At 40.8% G+C, this 25,553-nt stretch overlaps 2 protein-coding genes across 4 annotated transcripts in view; one reads left to right on the forward strand and one right to left on the reverse strand.

The window, feature by feature from the left end:
• VTI1B (vesicle transport through interaction with t-SNAREs 1B) lies at positions 1–24,095 on the forward strand. 2 transcript variants are annotated; one of them, XM_067557774.1, is made up of 6 exons: positions 1–247; positions 8,504–8,562; positions 15,596–15,787; positions 18,419–18,530; positions 21,399–21,456; positions 23,667–24,095. In XM_067557774.1, exons 1-6 carry the CDS (start codon positions 133–135, stop codon positions 23,761–23,763), a joined length of 633 nt encoding a protein of 210 aa, XP_067413875.1. In that variant the 5' UTR covers positions 1–132; the 3' UTR covers positions 23,764–24,095. The 2 variants fall into 2 exon arrangements, with proteins under 2 accessions (XP_067413875.1, XP_067413874.1); XM_067557773.1 differs by having other exon boundaries at positions 3–247; positions 18,419–18,592; positions 21,395–21,456.
• ARG2 (arginase 2) overlaps positions 24,011–25,553 on the reverse strand; it is a 29,295-nt gene continuing 27,752 nt past the window's right edge. For both annotated transcript variants that reach the window (XM_067557767.1, XM_067557768.1), the window contains one exon: positions 24,011–24,443. In XM_067557767.1, the coding sequence (XP_067413868.1) occupies positions 24,238–24,443 (206 nt within the window). In that variant the 3' untranslated portion in view covers positions 24,011–24,237. The remainder of the gene's footprint in view (positions 24,444–25,553) is intronic.

Below are 25,553 nucleotides of genomic sequence, written 5' to 3' on the forward strand. Positions count from 1 at the left end.
GAAGCCCCCCGATCCGCGTCCCGGAAGTGGCTGTGAAGAGCGAGGGTGATGAGGCGCCTGGGAGCCTGGTAACCGGCCACGGGGGTTGGCAGCCAGTAGCTGCCGGCGTCGCCGTCAGGGGATCTCGCAGCTATGGCGGGTCGGGACTCCAGCTCCTCCGAGCACTTAGAGCGGCTGCACGAGATCTTCCGGGGCCTGCACGGGGAGCTGCGGGGCGTCCCGGAGAGACTGCGGGGGAGCGCGGCCGGTGAGGCGAGGCGAGCGCGGGGCCGTTGTCACGCTGGAGGGGAGCAGGAATTCTCCCCTCCCCCACTAAGCGTGTCGCTCCTGTCGGGTCCGTGTCTGTAGCTCGGAGCGCGTCTCCCCGCAGCGCGGCGCCGGGGATCCCCCTTTGTTGCCCCGGAGCTGGCGGGCGGGGGCTTAGCTTTCATTCAGACGCGCACGGCAGGCAGGTGCGCGGCGCTTGGATTGTGCCCGAGCCGCCGCAGTGCCATGACGGGCTGGCATCCCGCCGCGCCCCGGGGCTTGACGTGTGCGTGGGGAAGGCACGTTCCTTGGCTAGAGCCCGTCACAATCCCCGCTGCTCCTCACCCCTTCCTGTCTGGTTCAGAAAGAGCTTCCCAGTTCTCACGCTGGCTTTCCAGAGCAAGCAGAGCCCTGACGACACTTGCTATTGCTCCTCTGCAAGTTCCAAACTGACAGAGACGTCTTGAGACCTTGTATTTCTGGTTGCTGCTGCTGTGACCATGGTTCTTGGAGAGGTCACACTGAGAATGCTTACTCAGGGCAAACTGCAAGGAATAGGGCAGACAATCCCCAAAACTGGGGGTTTATTAAATTCAAGTCAGTAATCAAACAGCTTCTGCAATACCACACTGGTTATCAGGAAGTGAACCTATAGTTCCCTTTAAGCCAGGGGTGGGGAACCTTTTTTCTGCCAAGGGCCCGATGGTGGTACGCGGAAGACGGCTGAGTGCCTGCCGCCGAATTCCCCCCCCCGCCGCCGAAAAGGGGCAAACGGCGGCAGGGTTTCCGCCCGCCCCCCCGCGGAACCCTGCCGCTGCTGTGAAACCGTGCCACTGCCGAATTCCCCACCCCTGCTTTAAGCAATCCAGCCTTTGACTCCCATCTAGACAGCCTACTCTAGTATAGTGAGAGATTGCTGAAAACCTTATTCATCATACTTAGTTTTATCAATCTCAAAAGAACACACACATTGCCCACTAGGTCAATGAATATTTCAGATCTCACCCAAATACATGCTTATGGCAATCCTTATGAACTAAATCTAAGATTTATTAATAAAAAGAAAAGTCAATATACGAAGTGAGTTTCTGCCCATGAAAGCTTATGCCCAAATGCATTTGTTAGTCTTTAAGGTGCTACAGGACTCTCATTGTTTTAATACTCATAGTTCTGAGTAAAGTTCTTAGGTAAATTTCATCCCAGAGATGGTGAGGCTGCTTTCTGGAATCAGTTTAAATAATCTGATAGGCAGTTCATGTGTAGAGTTTGTTCATGAGAATTTCAGGGTAAATCCAAAATAAAGCTGGAGACATCAGTTTTGTGATTTAGACTTTCCCTATCAAAATTGAAGCAGATCCGAGATAAAAAAATCAGGCCCGAGGCTTCTCTTGTAGCTGAAGCAAGTCAGGTGCTAACAGGTAATTCCACCACAAGGGCTTTGAAGGAAAGCAAGTCCCTACAGTTTGATCTTTGTTCACAGTCCCGTCTCAGACAATACATTAAGCAACAGCTATTCAAACAGTTCCCAGTTAGTTTACTATGTGGAGTTACAAGTTTCAAAGAGAAATGAGGACGGTAATAATGTTACACCACAAATTCTATCTAAATGATAATATCCCCTTTTGCTCTCTGAATAACAAGTGTCAAATCAGCTTGAAAATCCAGTAGGTTCAAGGAAAAGCTCTGTTCAACTTCCAGAACAGAAATCATCTCACTTTGTAAAGCAGCTGGGATAATGCTGTAGGCTGGGTAGCTCAGGGGATTCATAGTGGAATACAGAGCCTGAACTCTTGTCTTTCATCATACCAGCCAGAACTATTGCCAGAACTATTGGCATCCTTGGAAGAGGCCAAGAACTGAATGGACTTGGAGATTGAAATCTGACTCTTAAGATTGGCTAAATGCATGAGGCACACTAATGAGGCAGTGAGGGGAAACTTGGACTTTCTATGCCTTACCTACTCTATGGATAAATAAAGATTTTCAATCTCTGAAATTGTCAGGCGAGAACCAGTTACCAGCACTAAATTCACAGGATTATTTGAAGAAGTTATGTAGAGAGGAGTGTGTTGAACTGATTGCAGAGGTCTGATATACCATTTGCTGCCTTTGAGCTAATTCTCCTGTTCTTGTCTCCTCTACAGTTGTGGGTGGCTTTGCTGTTTTGCAGGGCACACTCTGAGGTGTAGGCTTTTGGTAGTTCTGGCTTTGCTGTTTTGCAGGGCACACTCTGAGGTGTAGGCTTTTGGTAGTTCTGGCTTTGCTATATGTTACTGCTTAGTTACTGCCAGATTCACCCTTGAGCATGGCTGCTGCTGGGTTAACTAAAGTCCTAAGCCAGCAAGCACTTATACATGACTTTCTCCCAGGGGTAGTCCCATTGAAACACACATGCAAATAATTCCAGTGATTAGTGTTTTGTACACTCTGGGCCTTTGGCTTCAATCTCAGCACAAACAGGAGAGGCAGTGTTGCTCTATGGGGCAGCAGAGCTACATTCTTGTGTAGAGAAAGTTTTTCTGGTATTCATTTAATGTTACTCTAGGTCTACTGCGTGAACTCCATTTCCCTTCCTAAATGTTGTTAGAATCTTGCTTAAAGATTGTTAGGTGGAAATCTAGTCATATGAATTAATGATAAATAATTAAAAGTAGTTTCCAGTAGTACACCTGTCAATTTTTGTAGTTTTACTGCTATATTTTCCTATTTTTAAATGATTTCTCTTCCCTGTTTCTGTGTGAGATCCCCATAATCTAGAGAAGATTTCTAAAGTGAAACACCCTATGTAACATTATCAAAATGCAGAAAGTAATACTGGCAAAATAACTTTTTCTCAAATCTTTCAATTTTAGTAATGTTAGATATAGCAGATACAGATACAAATAAGTAGGTAAACCATTTTCTAATGGAAGTCTTCTCTCTAAATGTGGATGGTGGCCCTTTAATTCATCTGGTGAATTCTGGCTATATTTGAAAAAGAGAAGAGGCCCAAAACAAGAATGTTTAGCAATATGAGTGAATCTCTTTGCAATCAGGAAGTTCCCATGCTTTTTTGAGAAGCCTAACACATAATTACCTCAAGTCTACTCAGCTGACTTATTTTCTCTGCTAGACAAGTGAATAGGAAAATAGTCCTTGTTCCATGGCACTTCATAGTCCTGTGACCCACAGAATTAATTATTGTAATTCTCTGTACTTAGTATGTAACCACCAACCTTATAAAAAGCTGCAGGTTGTTTAGAATACGGCAGTCCACCTGCTCGGTCTCTCAGGCTGTTGAGAGCACTACACTCCAGTGTTCCACTCTCAACTGGCTCCCCATTGAATGCTGGGTCAATTCAAAGTCTGTCTCCACCTCTTCAAATCTCTCCATAAAATTGTCCCAAAAAGAATTACCTCATCCTGGATGTTCATGATCTTCCATAATGGCTATATTCTGTTGGAACTAGCATATTATCAACATCAAGTATGAAATGCGTGTGTGCAGAAGAATGGACTTTTTTTGGTGAGTGGATCACAAATCTGGATCTCGCTTGATATTGAAATTGACTACAAAATTCAGTTCCTTCAGAGCAAAATAAATTACCTACCTTTTCAGCCCAGCCTTCCTACCATAAGTCCACCAAGCCTCCCCTCCCGAAAACCCCATACTCCATCCTTTGCTGGTTCACTGTAGGGAAGGATGAGAAATGACTACTCACTTTGTAATTTTGGGAGGCACTCTTGATACCCCAGTGAGAGGATCCATGTAGGAACCTAGATAGATATTCCTCATTCAAATGTGGAACAGAAGAGTAAGAAGGGAGCTGACTTAATTGTAGAGCTCTATTTTTTTTTTTTTTAAAGAGGTGGTTTTATGAACAGTAGTAGTGAAAGTTTGTCCGTAAAATAGACCATCATTAGAGTTTCATAGAAAACTGAGGGTTTTGAGAAATGAATTGCTGCTTATGGGGCTAAACAGGATAATTACTGCCAAGCAATTTTTGAAATGCTTATTAAGGATAACCTTAAATTTCAGAGACCTTTACAAATGCTAAAACTCATGAATTTAAGCATCTTGTAATTGCTCAAATCTGGTAGAAGAACATCCCCAAGACTGCTTTTAGAAAAATTTGCAAGAGGTTTTGGGAGACTTTGGAAATTGTACTTCTTTACTAGATATTTCTTCTGCTTCTAGTCAATTAGGGGCAGGTGCATCTTTGTCTTCTGAAAAGTCTCCTGAAGCCCTTCCTCAGAATGAGATAATATAAAAAATGCTACTTTAAAGAGATTTTTGCAGCCTCTGAAACTCTTTTGAGACAGAATTTTAAGTCCTTGAGCTCTTGTAGAGGGATACAAATCTGGAGAGCTGTTTCTCTTAATGAATAAGATAAATTCCTTGACCAAGATGCAGAATTTTCTCTTCTATGCCTGTGTAAAATACCAGGGCAATATTGGTTTTTTAAACAAATATTGATCAGTTACCCTTTACTAATAAGTAAAATGACAATCCATTCCTATTTAGGAGGAATTGAATCACTTTTTTAGCCTTATTGTGATCACATGGATAACATCATCATAGGCTCTTCCTAAGTTGTGTTCCTTCTATTGTATTAGTACTTGTCTTGATGTATTCTAGTAGCAGTTTAATCCTGAGTGTTCTGAACGAGACTGTCAAATCTATCCTGACTTTCTGTAAGTCTTTTCATTGTAATATTTTTTACCCACATCACCTACCCTTTATTACTATTTAGACCAAACTTTTCTTTACATCAACACTACTTTTAGTTTGTCACTTGCAGTTATGTGGCTGGTAACTTACAACTGCAGTACACTATTACTCCACTTGGAGGCATGAAAAGTAGGCAAAAAACAGCATTAATGAGTAGCAGCTGTTAATGGTTTGGAAACAAATTACTAAACAAATTCTGCATAACCAAAAGCCTGTTGGAGATGGCAGCAAGTAGTAAAATGTTAAAAGCAAAGTTGTAACTATATTTGGAAATAGTGAGTTGTTGTGTACAAGAGTAACTTCTATCTGTACGAAGACGAAGGTTCTAATTTACACACAGCAAAACCACCACAGTGTGAGATCTTGGCAGATGTGGGATCTTGTCAGAGTTAGTCTCTTGGATAGGAGTCTTTCAGGGGAAAACCCTGTTGCCTGGAAAGTCGTACTTACATGATGCTCTAGCATGATACCAGGAAGCACTGTGATGCTAAAGATACCTTTTATGAGGATTATGAAACCCAGGTCCTGACTACTCATCGTCATTAACAATCTAATGACACTTCTTTCAAAAATAGGAATTTTAACCCCAACGTCCTCTCTGTATTTCAGATTAGCTATTAATTCTTTCAATTTGCTTAAGTATTCTCTACATCTTATGCTCCTCTGTGGTATTACTGTGCAGTGTTAAACTGTAACCATCTTCCACTCATGACGTGACTGCATTTCGTTTGTGTATGTGCGTGTGTGATTCTCAAAGTTTTGAAAAGGGTTTTGGAGTGAGTATAATGAGGTACATTAATATTCAACCTCTTACAAAATGCATCATCCAAAAATGTTGAAATCTGGTTATTTAACTGGGTGGTACTTTGGACAGTTTCTTGGATTGCTATGGAAGATCAACAGTGCCATGGAAGATTCCATAGTTGTATTTTTTTTCCTGATCTGTGCTGTTCCAGAAATACTTTTAAAACATATTTATATCTACACTGGTAGTTAGCTGACAGGGGTGTGACCAAAAGCACACCTATATTCAGATCCTACATGCTATTGTAATAATCTTTGTATAAAATATGACTTGTGAGGTATCATTTGAAAACTAAGAACTCGCTGGTCAATAATATTATGGTGAAATGTGTATAAAAGTTATGAATTTCCCCTGTATGATGATGATGGCACATGTTCAAAACTATGTTTTGAATGTTTCAGAACATGTTTTTGGGGAAATTCAGGACTGGGGAGAATATGGCATCACCATACCATTTGTTAACCAAGGGTGGTAGAAACTAGTGGAAATCTGTGGTATTGCAGGCAGGCTCAAGGATCCAAAGCATTGGAACAGGGCTGCCCAATACATAGGTAGAATGCATGCTGGTGCTGGCTCTGAGCATTCCAGGCAAAGAGCCACAGTGCCAAGGCATTGTGAAGACATACGGGGTTACAGGGTAAGAGGTGACACAACTCTTCACTGGTCTGGATTGCACCCCAGAATGTGACATGGGGTGATGATACTACCCTACATCTTAGCTAAGACGGCATCTACTACTCTAGTAGGATCATTCCCAAATTGCCCTGTGTATGAGGTAGGATACACCCATATATCCAAGTTGTCTCAACAGAAGAAAGGCACTTTGAATTGGTTCCTGCTCTCCTAATGGGTTCTATGGGATGCATTTAAAGAGACCGTCCAAAAATTTCTACCTCAAGGCAATTGCAGAAAATATGTATTTTAGCCAACTTCTTATTCACTTATTACTGCATTGAGGAAGCTAGTATAGTACCACAAGGTAAGGACCCATGATGTTAGCACTGACAGCTAGTGTCATGGTCCATACTGTGATTAGAGTAACTGGCTTTTTGTATCATTTGAGATTATAACTTTTCCTTGTTAACTGACAACTTGAGTCAGCATCAGAAGCTACTTACAACTCAAATATTATGGTGTAACTTCCCTTTGGGCTGAAAGGGAAACAAAAGTCAGACAAGTTATAAAAATAAAAGGAGCAATTTTGAAGACTTGGATGTTTTCTCAAACTTATACCTACTGAGAGTTTAAAATTTTAATCATGTTAGTGGAGTTTGGCTTCTTTTGCGGAACAGAGTTGCAGGACTTCATAACAGAAAATTGACCTTAGAGCTGCTGTTCCTACTGGAACAATGGAGAGACTGTAGCGTCTTCATAATACTGCAATTGGAGTAGATGAGTTATGTCAATATTGACCTGTAAAAATGAGTCCTGTAGCACTTAGACTAACAAATTTCTGCAGGCATAAGCTTTCGTGGGCTGCATCTGACGAAGTGGGTTGCAGCTCATGAAAGCTTATGCCCACAGAAATTTGTTAGCCTTTAAGGTGCTACAGGACTCTCGTTGTTTTTGCTGTATACAGACTAACATGGCTACCCCTTTGAAAATATTGACCTGTGTTTTCTTTCAGTCTTAGGTTTGATTTCATTTGAAATCAGGACAAACTTGCACTAGTTTCTAGGAGAGACGAACAATAATTTTTATCAGAACTCTTCCAAACATGACTGCCCTCTCCCTTTACAGTGCCCTAAACCAGTTCTATGGCCTTCTCAAGCTCTTTCTGCAAGCTTATAAAAAAACATACACTATTGCATTCTTGTAGCATCAAGATATTAGATGTTTGTTTAAAATTCTGCTAACACAATACCATTCCCAATTATCTTTGCAGTATGAGGGTGGGATGGGCACTGCGGGTAAAAGCATCTAACAAATGCTACATATATCTGTTCAGGCTCTTTTTTAAAAACACAACACATTGCCTTCAAAAGCCCAGACCCTCATTACAGACTCCAGTAGCAAATGGGCAGTTCACATTAAAACTGTAACATACATAGCTCATTGGGGTGACACTGATAATCAGCTTAGCCAAGAGAGATGTGTGTTCAGACATTATTCCAGTATTATGATCTGAGTTCTTGACCAGCACCTCTTATCTGGAAAGATTCTAGATCACTTACAGATACATGAATTTCTTCACCTACTGATGAAGTCAGCAATTGTCCAACCAAGCAAGAGAAGGGAAGGATGCTGTATCCAGTAGAAACTGCAGGGGAAACTTAAGAAGGTAGAATGAAAGTACATACATGGAATTTGGCCAGGATATTGGGATTAACATCTATTCAATTGTACAACTTCAGTACCAAAATAAGCAATTGTTTATGAGAGGCATACCAACATAAGTCTTTATCACCTTCCTGAGTTAAGCACCTTTATCAGCATAGTCCTGGGAATGGAGTTTTGTGTTGTCTCAGAAATCAGCAATATTTTTGATCTTCCAAAGCTAGTGGTGAGTGTTGATGTGTGTGTTCACTTCTTGGTTACGGTGTGGTTGGTTTTAAGTTATCTGGCCCTTCATAAGACTTTTCTGATAGTCCCCATTTTAGGCTGAACTTTGGTCTGGTGTTCTGTTAGTCAACCTCTTCTGTTAGCTCAGTCTTCTGTATGATGTTCCTATTGTATGCTGCCTTGAGTTCTGTTTTAATTTCCTCATAGCCTATTTAATGTGGTTCCATTTCCTTTTCCAGAAGAGAAGAAGAAACTAATCCGAGAATTTGATGAGAAACAACAGGAGGCAAATGAAACGGTAAGGATGTGGCTGGAATTGTGACATTGGGGAAAACCCAATTGCTAAAACCCAAATGGGATGTCAGCTCATACACTTCCCTATCTCCTTAGAAATAGTTCATTCAGGTCCATGTGCTTCAACCCTGATGGGGTTAGTGTGGAGAGAACATCCTCTACCTGTTTAGATAAATATGGTTCCATTCTCCAAGACTGTCAAGCCTGCACTTTTCACAAGCACTAAACTCAAATGCCACCTCACAATTATTAAGTAAATCAGATTGCTGGAGGTGCAATCAGAATCCTTAGATTTCTTGGTCTTGCGGGGTGGGGGGAAGCTGAAGAGATAAGTAGCGAATCCCTGCTTTTACACTCTCTTCTCTGGTAGTCCTGCATCATAGAATCATTTTAAACGTGGCAGTCTAATTCCTTCCTCTTCCTGGATTTGTGTGATTGTCAACATGTTATGGATCTTGAGCATTTTAATCCTGTTCTGTCAGAAACTAATGGGCAGAGCAGTAAAAATAAAGGTTGGTTACTTGTAACCAGAGTTCCTCAAGATGACTCTGCATATTCACACCCACAGGTTTTGTGCTGGCTGGTGGTACACAACAATAGAACCCTCTCCAAGTAGTGCTTTTTAGAACGTGTGTGTGCCCCCTTCTACTCCTGCCTTCAGCATTTCTGAAGGCTAGTCTACATAAGGAATGCAGTGCCCTCTACCACCTCAGTTCTTTCCACCACTAACCCAGAGAAACCATAATAGGACTCTGAAAAAGAAGGGGCGGGAAGTGTGACTATGCAGAGTCATCTCAAAGGACTCCAGTTACAAGTAAGTAAGCTTCATTTCTTCTTGAAGTGGCTCTGCATCTCTCTCTCTCTCTCTCACACACACACACACACACACACACACACACACACACACACACACACACACACACACACACACACACACACACACACACACACACACACACACACACACACACACACACACACACACTGTGGCAGTGCTGAAAAATTCAGGAGGAGGGAACACTATCCTAATTAAATAAGAATTGAAGCACTGGTCTGCCAAATCTGGCATCCTCTTGAAACTAAATCAAGAGCATAATGTTTAGTGAAAGTGTGAACCAAGTTTCAGGTAGCAGCCTTACAAATTTCCCCAATAGGAACCAGTTTAAGACAAGCAAAATATGTTGCCACAGCTCTAGTAGAATGAGGCCATACAACAGTAGACAAAGGAATGTCTAACAACTAATATTCATATGATAAACATATACTGTTTAACCCATTTGGAAATTGTTTGAACAGATACAGTATGGACCCAGGTTATTCTTGGCATAAGAAATAACCCAGATTTCATAAAAAATTTAGTTCTGTTTTAAGGAATATGCAAGAAGGCTTCTTGCACGTAAAGTACATAAGGCATATTCCATTTATTAGCATGCAGCTTAGGGAAAAATATCAGCAAATATATTGTCTGATCTGAATTCAGATTGTTTTTAGAAAAACCTAGGATCAGATCTATCAGTAAATGGTGGATCAGCCTTCACAGCAGGTAATTCATTCATCCTTTTAGCAGATGTTAAAGCAATGCTAAATACTGATTTAATAGATAAAATATGGGGTATTCTGCCAAGGGTTCAAAAGGTGGTTTCATGAGCATAGATAAAACCAAAATAAGATCCTTAGGAGGGACTGAATCCCTCAGTGGAGGAGACAGGTTAGATAAACCCTTCATAAACCTTTTAACTATCATACACAAACACTGATCTGCCGTTGACCAAAACATGGTAAGGTGTGGAAGCAGCCAGATAATTTTTTAAAGAGGAATCACATCAATCTTTAAATATATTAAATATTATAAAATGCAAGGTATGTAAACTGTAACTGGAGAATCAGATCTTTCCTGCATCTAGTCAACAAATCTAGAGCATTTCAAAGAATCGCCCTCTCTCCTAGACAGTTTATAGAATTTAGTACATTCTGCACCAATGAGGAACGGGGCTATTCGAGATCAGTCAGAGTTGCCCAACAAATGAAGAGACTGAGGATCTGGATGAAAGTTCTTGCCTTGTTGCAATAAGAGATCTGGAGACAGAGGAAGATGCATGAAGATCTGCCTGACAGCTGGAGCAGGTCTGTATATCATTGCTGTCATGGCCAAGCCTGGGCAGTTAGTAACATTCTTGCCCTGTCCTGAATGAATCTTCCCCTCCTTCCATTAATTCAGAATGCGGTGAAGGAGGGAGGGAAAGCATACAGAGGACCTCTTCCCAAAATGCAGAAGAAAAGCATCTGAGATGGATTGACTGTTCTTTCCCACTCTTGAACAAAAGGAGTAGCGCTTTCTGTTGGACCTCCATAACAGATTTGTATTGGGAGAACTCTAGCTGGAGAAAATGTCCCATCCCACCTGATCCTTCAGGGTCTGTTCATGAATCTGAAAACTGTCCCTGCTGAGATGAACTTCTAGCACATTGTTCTTTGCTGCTAAATACAGGGCCACGGGATAGACATTGTGGAGAATGCACCAGTCCCGCAATCTGACAGTTTTGGCACATAACTGCTGGGATGAGTGAGCACCCGAACTTGTTTGGTGAGATACATAGCAATTGTGTTGGTTGTTCAGATAACAATGGACCTTTCTTCCATATGAGGAAGGAACGATCTGAAGCCAAACAAATGACTCTTCACTCCAGCACATACAAACTCTTTTCCTGAGAAGCCCAGTGGCCTTGAACTATAGTCTGACTCACATTAAACAATGGATGGTGAGTGCATTTATCAGATTATTGTCACTGATGATGAAGAGGGATTGAACAGGATGTCTCTGAGAATGTTTGACCTGACCAGTATATCAAGGAACTTAGAACCTCTTGAGGTATAGTAGCAAACATTTGAAAACTGTCTAGGTTTGGCTTGCAAACCTGAGACATCTAGTGCTGCATTGCCTTATTCTGAAATGAGCAAATGGAGTTACGTAAGCAGTAGCCGCCATGAGGCTGAGAAAGAAAAGCACTTTCTGAATGCGACAGGTTTGAGTTTGTAGAACAGATTACTCTATTTTGAGAAACTTGTTTTCTGGGAGAAAATCTCTTCTTGCTACTGAGTGTAAAATAGAGCCTGTAAATTGAATTCACCAGATTGGGCAGATACTTGCATTTTTTTTTTCTTGTTCAGAAGTAAACTGAGATCTGAAAGGAGACAGGTTGTAAAACTGATGTGCCATGATAGATCCTTATGTACAGCAGCCTTCAGCAGCCAATAGTCTAAATATGGATAAACAAATTCTCTGCTTTCTGGGACGTGCTGCTATCCCAGAAAGGCACTTTGTACTGACTCTTGGTGCTGTGGACAGGCCAAACAGAAGAACCTTATACTGTACTGGAAATGCCATTGTGTCACCACAGAACAAAGGTATTTTCAATGACTGTGTCAGATAGAAATATGCATCCTTTAAATAAAGAGTCGCAAACCCATCCATAGTTGAGAGTGAGGGAATTATGGAGGCGGGGGTTAACGTACAGAACTGGAACATCTGAATGTATTTGTTCAGTGTTCTTAGATATAAAATTGGATGAAAACACTCCCTCCCACCCCCATTTTTATTTCTGTACCAGAAAGAATCTTGAATAAAATCTGACTCCCCCCAGATGTTTGGATACCTTCTTAATAGCTCCTGTCTAGAATAACTTTTTAACTTCTCATAGAATAGTCTCATGAGGAAAAGTTTCCCTGAAAAGGGAAGGGTAGGGGGGGAATTGAAAGAGGGGAATTTTTCAAATTGTATAGCATAGCCCTTCCCTATGATTGCTAGAACCCACTGGTCCAGTGTTATAAAACTCCAATTGCTGATGAAATGGGCTAGCCTTTCTCCAAACAATGGAAGGGACATATCCCTGCTGATTGGTTCATGACTTTTCATCCTTCCATTAAACTTGAAGTCTGGTGTTCAATGAAGAGGAGGAGGCAGGGTGTTTTGCCTCAGGTCTGGACCTGAAAAAATGTTTTTATGTTCACTCTGGGATGAAAGTGTAGCTTGCCGATGCTGTTGCTGACGTCTCTGACTTGAAAAATAAAGAGAAGACTGAGGATGATATTGCCTCAGATAACAAAAAGGAGTAGAAGGCCTCTTTAGCAGAAGGACAGAGATCCAGTGATTGAGCAGTGGGTCTAGTCTCCTTCAGTTTTTCCAGCAGTTTGTCAATCTTATTAATGAAAAGACCTTCACCTTTGAAGGGGAGATCCTCCACTTTAATTCTAGTATCCACAGCTAGGAAAGAGGAATGAAGACAAGCATGTCTCCTCAAGGTAACTCCTCAAGATGCCAGTACTCTGGTGGGAGAGTCCAACGCATCAAACAGTGCTCTGAGAGTATGCTTTCCCCCATTTTGTATTAGGTCAAAATGGCATTTGCCAGCCGCCTTTTGTAATCTGGCAAATCCATGGACAAACACAGCCATCTTTTTCAAAAAGTGGAACTGATAATGTGCCATTACTACCTGATGATTAACCATTCTAATGCAGAAAGATTTTTTTTTCTTCCTCTCTCTGTCACCAGGAGTGGAGTGATTTTGGCCAGACTTAAGTCTGCTCCTGGCAGCAGCCACCAGAAGCAAATTACACATAGAATGTGTATGAAAATAAGAGAACCCCTCTTAGGGTATTTGATACAGTTAGTCTTCTTTTTTTGGAAAGAGGCTGGAAGAATTGACCAAAGAGTTGGTTGTAAAAAGCTATCCGGAACCGGAAACAACATCCTGTGTCTGGAGGTAGGCCTAAGAATGTCAAACACTGAATATAAGGCTTTCTCCACAGCCACTGCAGTAAATTCAATGTGGATGCCATGTGATCAACCAGGTCATGGAACTGTAAAGTGCCCTTGGAAGGGAAAGAAGCAGGAGTCTCAGCCCACATGTTCATCAGGTGAAAAATCAGGATCAAAGTCAGTATCCATTATCTCCTTTTTTTGAACAAGAACACTCTCCGCATCCTCCTCTTCAGAAAGTGTGTCAAGCACAACTGCCTGAACTGCAGACATATCCAGTGGAATCACATCCAAGGATTGCCCAGACATCAAATCCTTATCAGATGAGACATCACTTTTTCATTCGTAAGAAGGATTATTGAAACATTCTTGTTGTGGAACCCAGGACCACCAGTCCCTCCAATAGCTGGGTTCTGAAAACATAAGAGAAGCAGATGAGTGAGGGAACCTAGGCTGAGCAGGCATGAACAAATCAGGTATCTTAATTCTTCTCCTCTCTCCCTCTAAATGAGGATCAGACCTTGGATCCACTATGGACCTTATAGGAAACAACAATGGACCTGGAGGATGGTGAGGAATAAAAGATGAGAAAAGTCTGTGGGGGGCCCCTGTAGGAGTCGTCGTCAGAAGTATAGTGGATCTGGAGAGACTCTAATAATCTGTGGTCTTTTCTTTTCCTGAGAAGAGGAATCGGACTGCAGAACTTGTAAAATCTGTTTACCAACTGTCCATCACTTGGATTCACGGAATGCTCAGAACAGGAAAGATACACATCAGTCACTACAGAACAAATTGTCTTTAAATCCAAGGGCAGTCTCAGAACAGGGAAAAGATCTACCTCTTGGATTGGTGTGATTATAGATTTCAGCACAAAATCCTGCTGATCAATCCAGAAGTTTTCTTTCTGACCAAATATATTTTTGATGATTTATCATGTGGTTTTTGTGCTTTTTGAGAATTATATTTGTTGAATCTCTGAAACATGACACAGTAGATTTGAAAATCAAACTACTAGAGAAGGTAGTGGATTTCACCATCTCTTGACATTTTCAAAATCAAGACTGGAGAATTTTCTGGAAGATAGATATGCTTTAGCCAGACACAAGTTATTGTGCTCACTATGGGGTAATGGTGAAATGGCATGTGATATACATGATGTCAGACAAGATGATCTAATAAGCCCTTTTGGCCTTAAAGTGTGAATCTATAGTAATTGCCTTTCTTTCCTGATCCATCAAAGAATTATTGGTGTAGAGATCCATACACAATGTGCTCCCACACAGGGCTCAAAATAGAGCTGGACAACACTTTTTAGATGAAGCATTTTGTGTGACCAGAAATGAAATTGTTGATGTTTTTTTGATTTGCCCAACAATCCAGAAAACTTCTGGTTGAACCACATTTTTTTTTATTTTCGGAACCGCCAGCCAACTAAAAAATCAAGTTATTTGCTCAGCTCTAGTCACAAGTCCTATTTAGAGATGGGCCTGAGCTTCAGAGTTCAGATCAGTTGGTTTGGTTGAGGGCATTATCTCTGCGTGTGTAAATATGATGGGAAAGTTGACAGCAACCTAAAACTGTCCAAAAAATCTGAAAAGAGGCAAAGTACAACTATCAAAATGTACAAAAATTCAGCCTTTATAATTTTGGTTTTAGTTTCTTTTGTTGAAGCATTATCCAATCTGTCTTGTACCAGGATACATGTGTACACCAGTGTCTTATTCAAAGTATTATTCTATTGGGATGGTGAGTAACAATGCGAATCAAATTATGAAAGGTACTGGTGACATGATATTGACAAGTAGGACTTGTTCCATATTTTCACTGGAAGAAATGAAACAGTAAACTTGAGATCTTAATTCAGAGAATGCTCTCTGATACTGTTACAAAAGTGTTGGGATATATCTTGTTAACTTTTGGACTCTCTTTTGAGGGAAGACTGTTTAACACAATCCTGTGTTGTGGATTGGACAAAATGAGGCCTGTGGAATAATGTAATCTGGTTGCCCCGCATGTTTATGTGAAGGTGTGACTTGTAGAGACCCCATGCCTGGTATGCAGCACTCCATCATGAGCCAAGCAGCTGCTGGGACTTGTTGACTTGTGTGCTGTGCCTTTGTATTAGATGAGGGCAGCTACAATGTCCTCCTTCACAAAATAGGTGCATCCCTTGGACTCCTGTCAAGCTGCAAGTACAGCCTAGGGTTGGGCATTGTTTGAATACCTCTCTATATTAGTAGAATGAATTTGATGCTTTTGTAACATCTTTTTCTCTTCAAAGTTGCGGGAGATGGAGGAAGAACTGAAATATGCACCAGTGTCCTTCCGCAGCCAAATGATGAACAGAATCCGGGCCTACAAGAGAGACCTTGCCATGTTCCAGAGAGAGATGAGAAGCACAGATTTGGGGTTGGGCCCCAGAAGTCGGGGGGACACAAAACATGGAATCTATTCCATGGAAAATGAGCAAAGCGTGAGTGTCAAGTAGATATTAACTACATTTTAAAACTCTTGATTGTGTTTACAAAGTGACTCCAGCTGTAGCTAGCTGTGCTGCTATTAGTGTGTGTACCTTGCCCCCACTTAGGCCTTGTCTACACTTAATAAGCCAACCTAACATGGGTTGACTTACAGCAACTGCTGTAATTACAATGGTGGCTGATGTCAACACTGCCCTCCTTAGGTTGGTGGAGTGTGTCCTCACCAGGAGCACTTCCATCAACCTCAGGGGCAGTATGGGGAGCAGAGAGCCCACAGGCTCCCTCCCCACTGTTCTCTGTTCCCGCTTTCCATTGGAACAGGCAGCCATGTCAATTTCATAGTTCATCTGTGTAATTGACAAGGCTGCCCTGTAGGGTAGCAGGTGGATAAGCACCCAGGCGTCTCAGCCTGGGTCCCAGTGGAGAGTGGAGACCAGCTGTCGGGGCTTGCAGAAGCCAGGGCTTGGGTTTTCAGCGGTGAAATTAACGAGAATGACAGCCCCACCACTGACGTAAGGGGACACAGTGTCTACATTGACACTGTGTTGCCCTAACTGAACCGACAAAAGCCCTATACCTCTCATGGGGGTGATTTTATTTTGTCAAAAAAACAAGGCAGTTTTATCAGCTGGTGGGGGGTTGATTGCAGTGTGTATACCACCTGTTTTGTCAACCAAAGCTGACTGGTTGACAAAACTCTCTAGTGCAGACCAGGCCTTAGTTTCTGAGCTCATATCTTGGTTGTAAACCTGATCTGCATGTGATGGGAGCTGGATAATAGGGAATATTTCAGATGAGAGGAAAATTATACCTAGACCTTTAAAAAAAAAAAAAAAAAAAAGGTAAATGTGTCAACTTTGTAAGAAGAAAGAATAAATAAACTCAAAATAGCAAATTTGCTTTTTAAGAGATGCTCAAATAGCATGTGGCTCAATAGTTTTAAAAAAAAATCTAAACTAGATTTTCATGAAACTACTGAAATATGTTCTTTAAACATTCCTTACAGCACAGAAAACACAATTGTAGTAGTGCAGGAAAACATTTAAATGATCAGTTTCATTTCACTGTCGAAGGTGAGTGAGTGTGAGAGAACATTTGTAAAATAATTAAAGTTAAATAATCCAGGTACATGTAAGAATCCATCTATTTAAGTAGCATATTGATCAAACCACTCAAAACTTTTAAGTACCGGATTTGTTAGGTTTATTTCTTGTGCTGTAGACAGTTAAACCAAAGTATGAATGAACTATAGAGATTGAAATCAAATCCAGTCTTAAAACTGAGGCACATTGGTTGGTGTGAGAAGTTTGTGGTGCTGTCCATCCTGAACCTATCCTCTGAATGGATTATTTTAGTCTTCAAGGATACCTTTCACCAGATCTAAAACTACAAGAGCCAGGAAACTTTGAAGACTGAGGCGCTTCCCTTGATTTGTCTGGATATTTCAGTACATGAGGCATTTGTTACTTCCCTCACAATCCCTTGGTATAGGATGGTAGATTAAAGCCTTTTTCAAAGTTTAGGAAAATATTCTATTCTGAGATCCAGTTTTGCTTCAAGATCAGTGTGCCTATCTCATCCTGTGACTGAGGTTACTTGAGGTACTTATTTGCATGAAAAGAGGATCTTATGGCCTAGGCATTCCATTTGCTGCTGCTTTGTTCGCATGTAATCCTCTGATTGTGTGACCTCATAAAAATCTCCACAGCAGCCAATTATGAATGCTGCAGATAAAGGAGTGACTTCAGATAGGGATAAAAGGAGCAGATAGTGCTTGAAAAATAAAGATCCTATTTTCAAGTAAGTATCCCCTAGTGGCATAGAGAAGTGAGAATTAAAGGAAGGAAAATGTGACAGATTCATTTCTAACCAGAATGTTTTAAAACCTTTCCCATGTAGCATCCGTAGCTCTAAGATTAACCCTTGAGTTGTGACTCAGATTTCCTGCCCTTGGTAACTTTAAGATGATCCTTTTAACCATATTTTGAATGTAGTTTTGTTTGTGTGTGAATTACTCCAGGCCTCTTTCTATTTAACTACATCTTGTGTTTTCTTGGCTTCCTGGAGTAGATATTTATTTGTCCCTAAAGTCATGCAAATGATAAGATTTCCTGTGTCCTATTTTTTTTTCTTATTTTGAGGCTATCCTTTTGCTATGTGTTTTGAGGGAGTGTGGGGCAAAACTGAGTTTAACATGGGAAAATCAAATGAACCTAGATATAGAACAGCATCTCTTGCTCCATATTTTAGCTTCTAGCAGTGACTTATTTGCATTTTATGGATGTTCTCTGGCTCTATTCAATAACTTTGTAGTGAGAGAGTTTGTTCTCTTTCCTCCTCCTTTTACTGTGGTTTGTTCTATTTAACTCTGGCTTCCTCTAGAAATGTTGCAGATAAATCCCTAATCTGTAGTAAGGATTAATATTATGTAATATAGAACCGACATACTCTATAACAGCCACTTTCAAACATTGATTTGTCTGCTTCTATTAACCTAAAAGGGCCTTGTGACCATTATAAGTACATGGTCTACAAAGCCATGCATCTCACTTCTAGAATGCATCAGAAGCCAATGTGTTTTTGCTCCCACATTTAATAGTTAAACAGTAAAATCTATTTTTTAGACTCATTTGCAGTCGCAGAGGGTGTTGCTTCTCCAGGGGACAGAGAGCCTGAACCGAGCCACTCAGAGCATTGATCGTTCACACCGGATTGCTGCAGAGACGGATCAGATAGGTACAGATATAATTGAGGAACTTGGGGACCAGCGAGAGCAGTTGGAACGCACCAAAAGCAGAGTGAGTGTAGAAGCTGTTTACACTATAACATGACAGCCTGGCATTAGCCTACTGGGAACTATAGTATCAACTACAGTGGAGACCTGGCTGCTTCCCTCATATGTTTACTTCATGGGTATGAAAGCTTGTGATATGGACATCTAGGAAGAAGGAGCAATTGGTGGGGGTGGAGGACTGTAGACTGGTGACAAATAAAAAATTGCCCTATTTTGTTCAGCCCAGCAGCCTATACATTTCCAATATAAAGAGCACTTTGTCACAAACTGTGAAGTGGCACTTAAGTTCATTTCAGTTTGGGTTTGAGTCCTATGCTAGTGACTGCATCTTTAAACATTAGTCATTCTCACCCTGACAGTGCGAAGCAAATGGAAGAGACTAAACCAGTTTTCAGCCTGACTTTATATGTGGATGGGATGGGCTAGATTACCCAATAGGTCTCTTCCATCTTCCTGGGGCCAAGTCAGTAAATAGCTCAACTAAATAATTTAAACTATTAATAGTGGTTTTAAGATCTGTAAACTTGTCTAAAAGTTAGACTTTACACACTGAAGCCTTTCTTTTTTGAGTGAACCATTGGCAAAATGCAGTTCCACTCTAAAAAGATTAATGCATATGGTGGTCTCTCTCAAATTTGCTCACCTAACAAGTATAGATATGTTCTTGCTACTAGCGCTGCAAACTAAGCCTGTGCACAGTTGAGCTTCTGTTATTATCGAGTAGTATCAGAAATGAAGATTTAGCTGACCAAACTAAACCTTTGGCTGCATTTCTGCAATCCTGTTGCATTGAATAGATTTGCACACAAATAACAAACTTGGTAAACCATTAGATTGATGCACAAGAAAACAGAATCTAGCATTGTAGCACCTACACTTCTATTTTGAGCATGACGGCTTAATCAAAGATAGCATAAGTATGTCTCCTGATGCTGAGAGTTACATTTCTAACTTGAAGTGTACATTACCCGTGGTCCCAAGTTTCATATCGGATCTTGGATTTCTTGTGAGTTACTCCTTCTCCCAGATTAGGATTGTCTATGGTTCTGTCTGCCACGCCTCTTGAATCAGGTCAAACCAGCATATGCTATTTCCCTGGAAGGCAAAACTTCATAAGTCTCGTTACCTGAATTGTTTCAGCATTGGAAATTTGTATTCATTGCTCCCACTGACTTTAGTTCCTGCAGGAACCATCCTTTAGTTCATCCATTCATCCAAGAATACAATCACTAGCCAGCCCATAAAGATATAGCTTTATAAGTGCGATCCAATAACCTCAATATTTTGTTTCCAAAACATTGCATCTATCAAAGATTCTTTCTTCGGAAGCTAAGAGTGAATACAGCCCTTTGGATATAACAGCCTATTAAACTTGTTTATGGAGTTATGCATTTAAAGTGTGCTTTTTGTACACTGTTCCCTTTACTGAAATAGTAATAAATACAAGCTCACTTTCTTTTTGCATATGCTACCTTAACAAAGAGCTGAAGTCTAGAACTGTTTTTAAATAGACTTGTGGACTCTCCTGGAGCTGTGAGAAGGGGATATTAGCAACCCTTTAAAAAAGTTGCCATGAGTGGTGACTTGGCAGGCAGAATAGTACAGATCTGCCATCACAAATCCTTTTTTACATAGGGCCTAATAGGAGTCATATCATTGCTTTATGTGAAATGAGAGAAATCCAGTCATGGAAAGACAACACAACAGGTGCTAGAGTTGGCTTCAACAAGCTAGATCCAGCTTATCTTGTTTACTTTATGGTCTGTTACAACCTGATTTCTATGAAAGCACCAGGTGCAATGAGTATGGTTTTGAAAGCATGGGCATAAACAAACAGATCCATTACCAACGGTGCTGGTGAATGTAAATGAATGGCAAAAGACATGCACTTCTAAGTGGCTCCTAGTTTGACTCAGTAAAGACAATGATTCTGATTTCACCCAAACCCCACCCCACCTTTGCACCTTGAACTTCTGGAGCAGGGCTGACCAAATTTTACACTGAAAGCTGCAATGACCAGGTTATGAGTCTGAGGGCTGCACCTCAGTTGTTTATAGTGTGACAGATTTTAAAATACACATAAGCAAAACAAATTAGGGTTGTTTCTTACTAGGTGATTTAGAAATCATAGCTGCATTAACTTTCAACTAATAGATTATTAACTCATCTTCTTTTGTGCCCATGTATTAAATCTTTCTCTAACCTTTTATTTGCTTCCTCAATGGGATTCCCAATTCTTCCTAATATAGTAGCCTCATATTTCACTAATGTGCTGTTTATCCTTAAGGACATGGAAGAGAGAGTAAGCTCCCCATCATACCCTATTAGATAGCACCTGACAATATTGCTGTTCATCACAAACTAGCTTTTAAAAATAGTCCCTCAGCAGTTTGCCATGGTGGTTAGTCTCAATTCTAACTGGATAGTATCAGACAACTTACAAAAAGCAATATTTTAGACAAATCATATGATAGTTTTCCCCACTTACTCTGGTACTGGAGAGGGTATTGACCACACTTGATCCCTGGCTTGAGTAATCACAAGCAGCCCACACCTTGAAAACAAGGGAACTTTGACAGGCAACAGCCTGTCAAATGCATCTGTTCTTGATTTCAGACCCATCTTCTAGGTAGTGCTTAGAGCAACAGTGCGGTGTCTGAGCATTAAGACTATAGGAAGGTCCTTCTTGAACCCAGATTTTCTGTTTGCTTAATTCATCATGCCCTCAACCAACTGCTGGTATGGTTTGGCTCTGTGCTTTATTTCCCTTCAGAAGAACTGGAAACTAACATGTTTTTCTTCTTAGTTAGTGAACACAAGCGAAAACTTAAGCAAAACCCGTAAGATCCTGCGTTCCATGTCAAGAAGGTGAGTAAAATGATGAACTTACTTACCTTTTAAAACTTTGGTCATTATTGGGGTCTGGCATTTACTTCAATCCTGAACAGTTATTATGCTTCTAAATCTCAAAGTAAGATACATCCAAAAGACTGTGCAGGAATTGCTTCATCTGGAACCCAAATGCAACCACCTCTGCTAGAACAGTTTTACAACACACAGCAATGCTACACAGAAATTTAGTCTAGGAAATGAAAAACACCCTAACAGCTGGAATTGTAGGGTGATTGTAGGCAAACAGACTGTAACTGCAATTTGCCCAAATAAATGGGCTACAGTCTCTCTTTTCCAAATGCCATGGAAACTTTCAATATCTGCTCAGTGAGGAATATTAGAGAGACAAGATGGGTGAAGTATTCTCTCTTATTAGACCAACTTCTGTTGGTGAGAGAGAAGCTTTTGAGCCACAAAGAGCTCTTTTTCAGGTCTGGGAAAGGTACTTTGAGTCCCAGCTAAACGCAAGATGGAAATTAAGCTGCCATAATAACATTGCCTGTTTTCTTATTTCCTTTGGAGTAAATGAGAGTTCCTGCGTAGCACTCTATTCATTTTAGGTGTCTCAGTCCTCTCTCTAACTATGTTGTTCTAAAACTTTTTTCCATCTGGTCTTCCCTGCCCTATTTCCATTAGTCTCTGGTGGAACTCACCCTTATGAGATAGTGTAACAAGCTGACAACTGTATTAATGGGCAGAATGTACCATACATTTATAGAATGGTTTTTACCATTCACTGTTCTATCCCTGGCTAACACCCATTGTTTACTTTTGACTGCTTCTGCATATTGAACAAACTTTTTAAGCTATCAACAATGGATGCTTAGTTCCTGAGTATCAATAATTCATGGTTACCTTGCACTTACATGATGCCTAACTACCTAGGTTTGTTGAATCCTCTTTTCTTGAATCTTTTTGATTTATTTAGTGAAAATGAGCTATCTGTGGTGTTTACCCTCTGTTTTAGCTCATGAACACCAGTGCTGCCATCTTGAAAATTGACCACTTGTTTTCTTAGCTAGTGCCCTCAGACTATTTTACGCTAAGCTTTTGGCAGTCCAAACTACCTATTGATTTTGCTTTAGGAGGGAGAGGTCTGATTTTTTTTTCTTTGCTGAGGTTGGCTCTTTAAGTCCTATATCCACCTAACCTATTACTGAATGACAGCTTGCCACTAGTTCCTTTTCTAAGTGGTGCAACATGGCTATCTTCTGATGCAGTTGAAGCGCTTGATGACATGCTTCAGTCATCTATGTACATTGTAGAATGACCCTAGTAACAAATGAACATTTTGGGGAAAACATTGGGAGTGTGCTTGTAGTTCAAAAGGAATTATTTCGGGGAAGTTTTATGACTTTTTTGTTTTAGAGGTCAGATTACATGATCAGTGGTCCCTTCTGGCTTTGGATTCTATTAATCTTATCCATTTAAATACCAAAACTGCTTTTCTTTGACTAATGCTATTGAAGGAATTTAGAGTAGTGTAGCATTCTTTAATAACTTTCTGTTAAAATGGGTTGCTGTTCAAAGGCTTAGTATGCTGAGTAACGGTGGCTTATGTAGAGTTTCAAAGAAATGTACAATAATGTGGCACTGTAAGTCCTACTAGGTGATCTCTGCTCCCAAGAAATACCTCTGACATATTAGACAGTTAATGGGTGAACATGGGGTAGTCCTGTCTCTTATAGTGGGAAATAAAAATAAAATTGGATAAATATCTACTTACCTGAGGGGGGGTGGGAGAAGAGAATGCAGCACCACTGGAAGGAGTGAAGTGGAGAATGTAAATTCCCAGAGAACAGTTGGAAAGCTGGGTTTGGTGTAGGAAGCACTTCATCATCCCTTCTTCCTACTTTAAGAGCTAGGTGGATAATTCTACACAACAGAAGTACTCTTAAACTTAATGACAAAGTTTAAATGCTAAGTCAACTTTTAGTAATGAGGAGAAACGAATGGCTGAAATTGAGCAAAAGAAAGTTTCTTGATGGGCTGCTTAAGTTTGATTGGTAAGATCTAAGGTGGAGAGATTACATAAAGAATGTTTTTAAACCACACTGGAGGGTATAAAGTACATTTCTAAAGAGCTTTAGGTGATGACCCAATAAGTGTTATCTAACTTCTCAGGTATGACTGTTATGGCAATAGCCCTAAGTATCTTGCTCCTACACTCCCTTTTCTCTTTCTAGAGTTATGACCAACAAGTTGCTGCTATCTGTCATCATCATCGTGGAACTGGCCATCCTAGGAGGTGTGGTCTACTACAAGTTCTTCCACAAGAGCTGAGCTTGCATGGCCCTGAGTGGTGTTCCCATGTATCTCTCAAGGATTATGCATGGACATAGCTGAGAAACTGGTTGGCAGTAGCTCCAGAAGAAGTGGATGAGATGTCTATTCCAGTTGAAAGTCTGTGGTTGAGCTGTCAGGGTCTTACAGCATTTTCAACTAAACTACTGTACTGACTCTAGAAGACACTCAGGATGAAAGGAAAATGCAGAGACTAAGACTGAAGTAATGGTGACCGACAGAAATAACAAGGTAGTAAGTATTTTATTACTTGTCTAAATTTACATACTTCTAATTGTCTACATGAATAAAACTTATTACATCACACAGTAGATTATTGGTCAAATGGAAAAACTAGTCTCTTTAAAAACAAAGTAAAACACTTCAAGTGTTTGACAATCTATCATCCATCCAAGTGCCTCAGCAGAGCCCTGGAATGCCCAATGGGAAGTGTCTTCCAGCATTTTGGGGATCCTAAATCCTCACTTGCTCTTCACTGTCTGATTCATCTGGTGAACTGGGTGTTGGAAGTTCATCAAAAACAGCATGGGCTCCTTCTCTTGTCTGCCCAAAGCATGTTGCTATCACATCCACTGCAAGACTGGCTGTAGCATTCACTTCCTCCTGAGAAGCTCCAAGCAATGGGTTTACTTCTACCAGGTCCACAGCTGAAAGCAATCCTGAGAAGGAAAAAAGTAGCAACCCATCAACTAAAAGGAACAGAAGTCCAGCAAGATAAGCCCAGAACCAGGGGAGCCAGTTACTGTGTCAGGGTGTAGTTTCACATAGCTTCTGGGGCACAGCCAAAGCTTGAATTCTACTAGTCACCACCTAGCTTGAGGCTCATGTAAAAAGCAAGGAGAGTGACACCATCCTGGGAAAAGTTAAGCCCATCCTCAAGTGCTAGAATTCCTAGCATAGTGCAATCCCTACAATAGATCCTGCTTAGACGCTGCCTTTGTTTGGGCCTCTGGCTAGTAGACATCTGAAATGTGAAGACCTCAACCTGTTTGGAGAACAGAGCTTGGAGGCTCTTAAGGCCTCTCACCTGTTCTTGGAGTCAGTACTGTTCTACATTATGAATAGTAATTATTACCTCTCCACTTTTCCCAAGCAGCAGCAATATCATGGTGAAGTAATTGACTAGACAGCAATGAAACAAACCGTGAGACTGTCCACTCGTCAATGAATTACTAAGAACAGAGTACTGCACCTGGCTGGCTGTATACTCAAGAAAGCAATGCCTCTGTTTACATTTTAACATCCTACCTACCATAAGGGTGGAAGTTGGAAAGGAGATCTATTTAGCTTCTCTTCCTCTAGCAACTGGCTATTGGCATTTAAACCATGCTTTGGGTGTTTAACTATGGGAATCAGTTATACAGCAGAGGTCTTGATCTAGTAAAGCAGAATTGGCTACCCTACCTGTGGCCTAGGTTCAACTCTCCATATCTGAGCACATCTTGTCAAACAACAGTAACAATCCCTTCCAAGCAAAGGTCCTAAGAAGCATACAACCCATTTAACTACAAGTGCATTTAATATCTGGACTGAAGTGTGGTGTCCTAGCCCCATTCTGAAAAGCTGAATACAAGTTTTAAAGGTAGTATAAGTGTCTATAGACAGCTGTAAGTCTTATTTTAGCAAGACTTGTGTTGGGGGGTAGAGCAAGTATTTCAGTCACTTTCATGAAAGCAAGTGTGATCAGTGGATTGGCAGCGGCTGAATACTAAGGTAAAGAAGAATGCTATCCTGCTAGTTGGCCCATTCTTTCCAAAGTTTTCTTTTCA

This window comes from Emydura macquarii, unplaced genomic scaffold (genome assembly GCF_026122565.2).
Source record: "Emydura macquarii macquarii isolate MOO-44397 ecotype Brisbane River unplaced genomic scaffold, CSIRO-AGI_Emac_v2 contig_1876, whole genome shotgun sequence".
NCBI lineage: Eukaryota > Metazoa > Chordata > Testudines > Chelidae > Emydura > Emydura macquarii.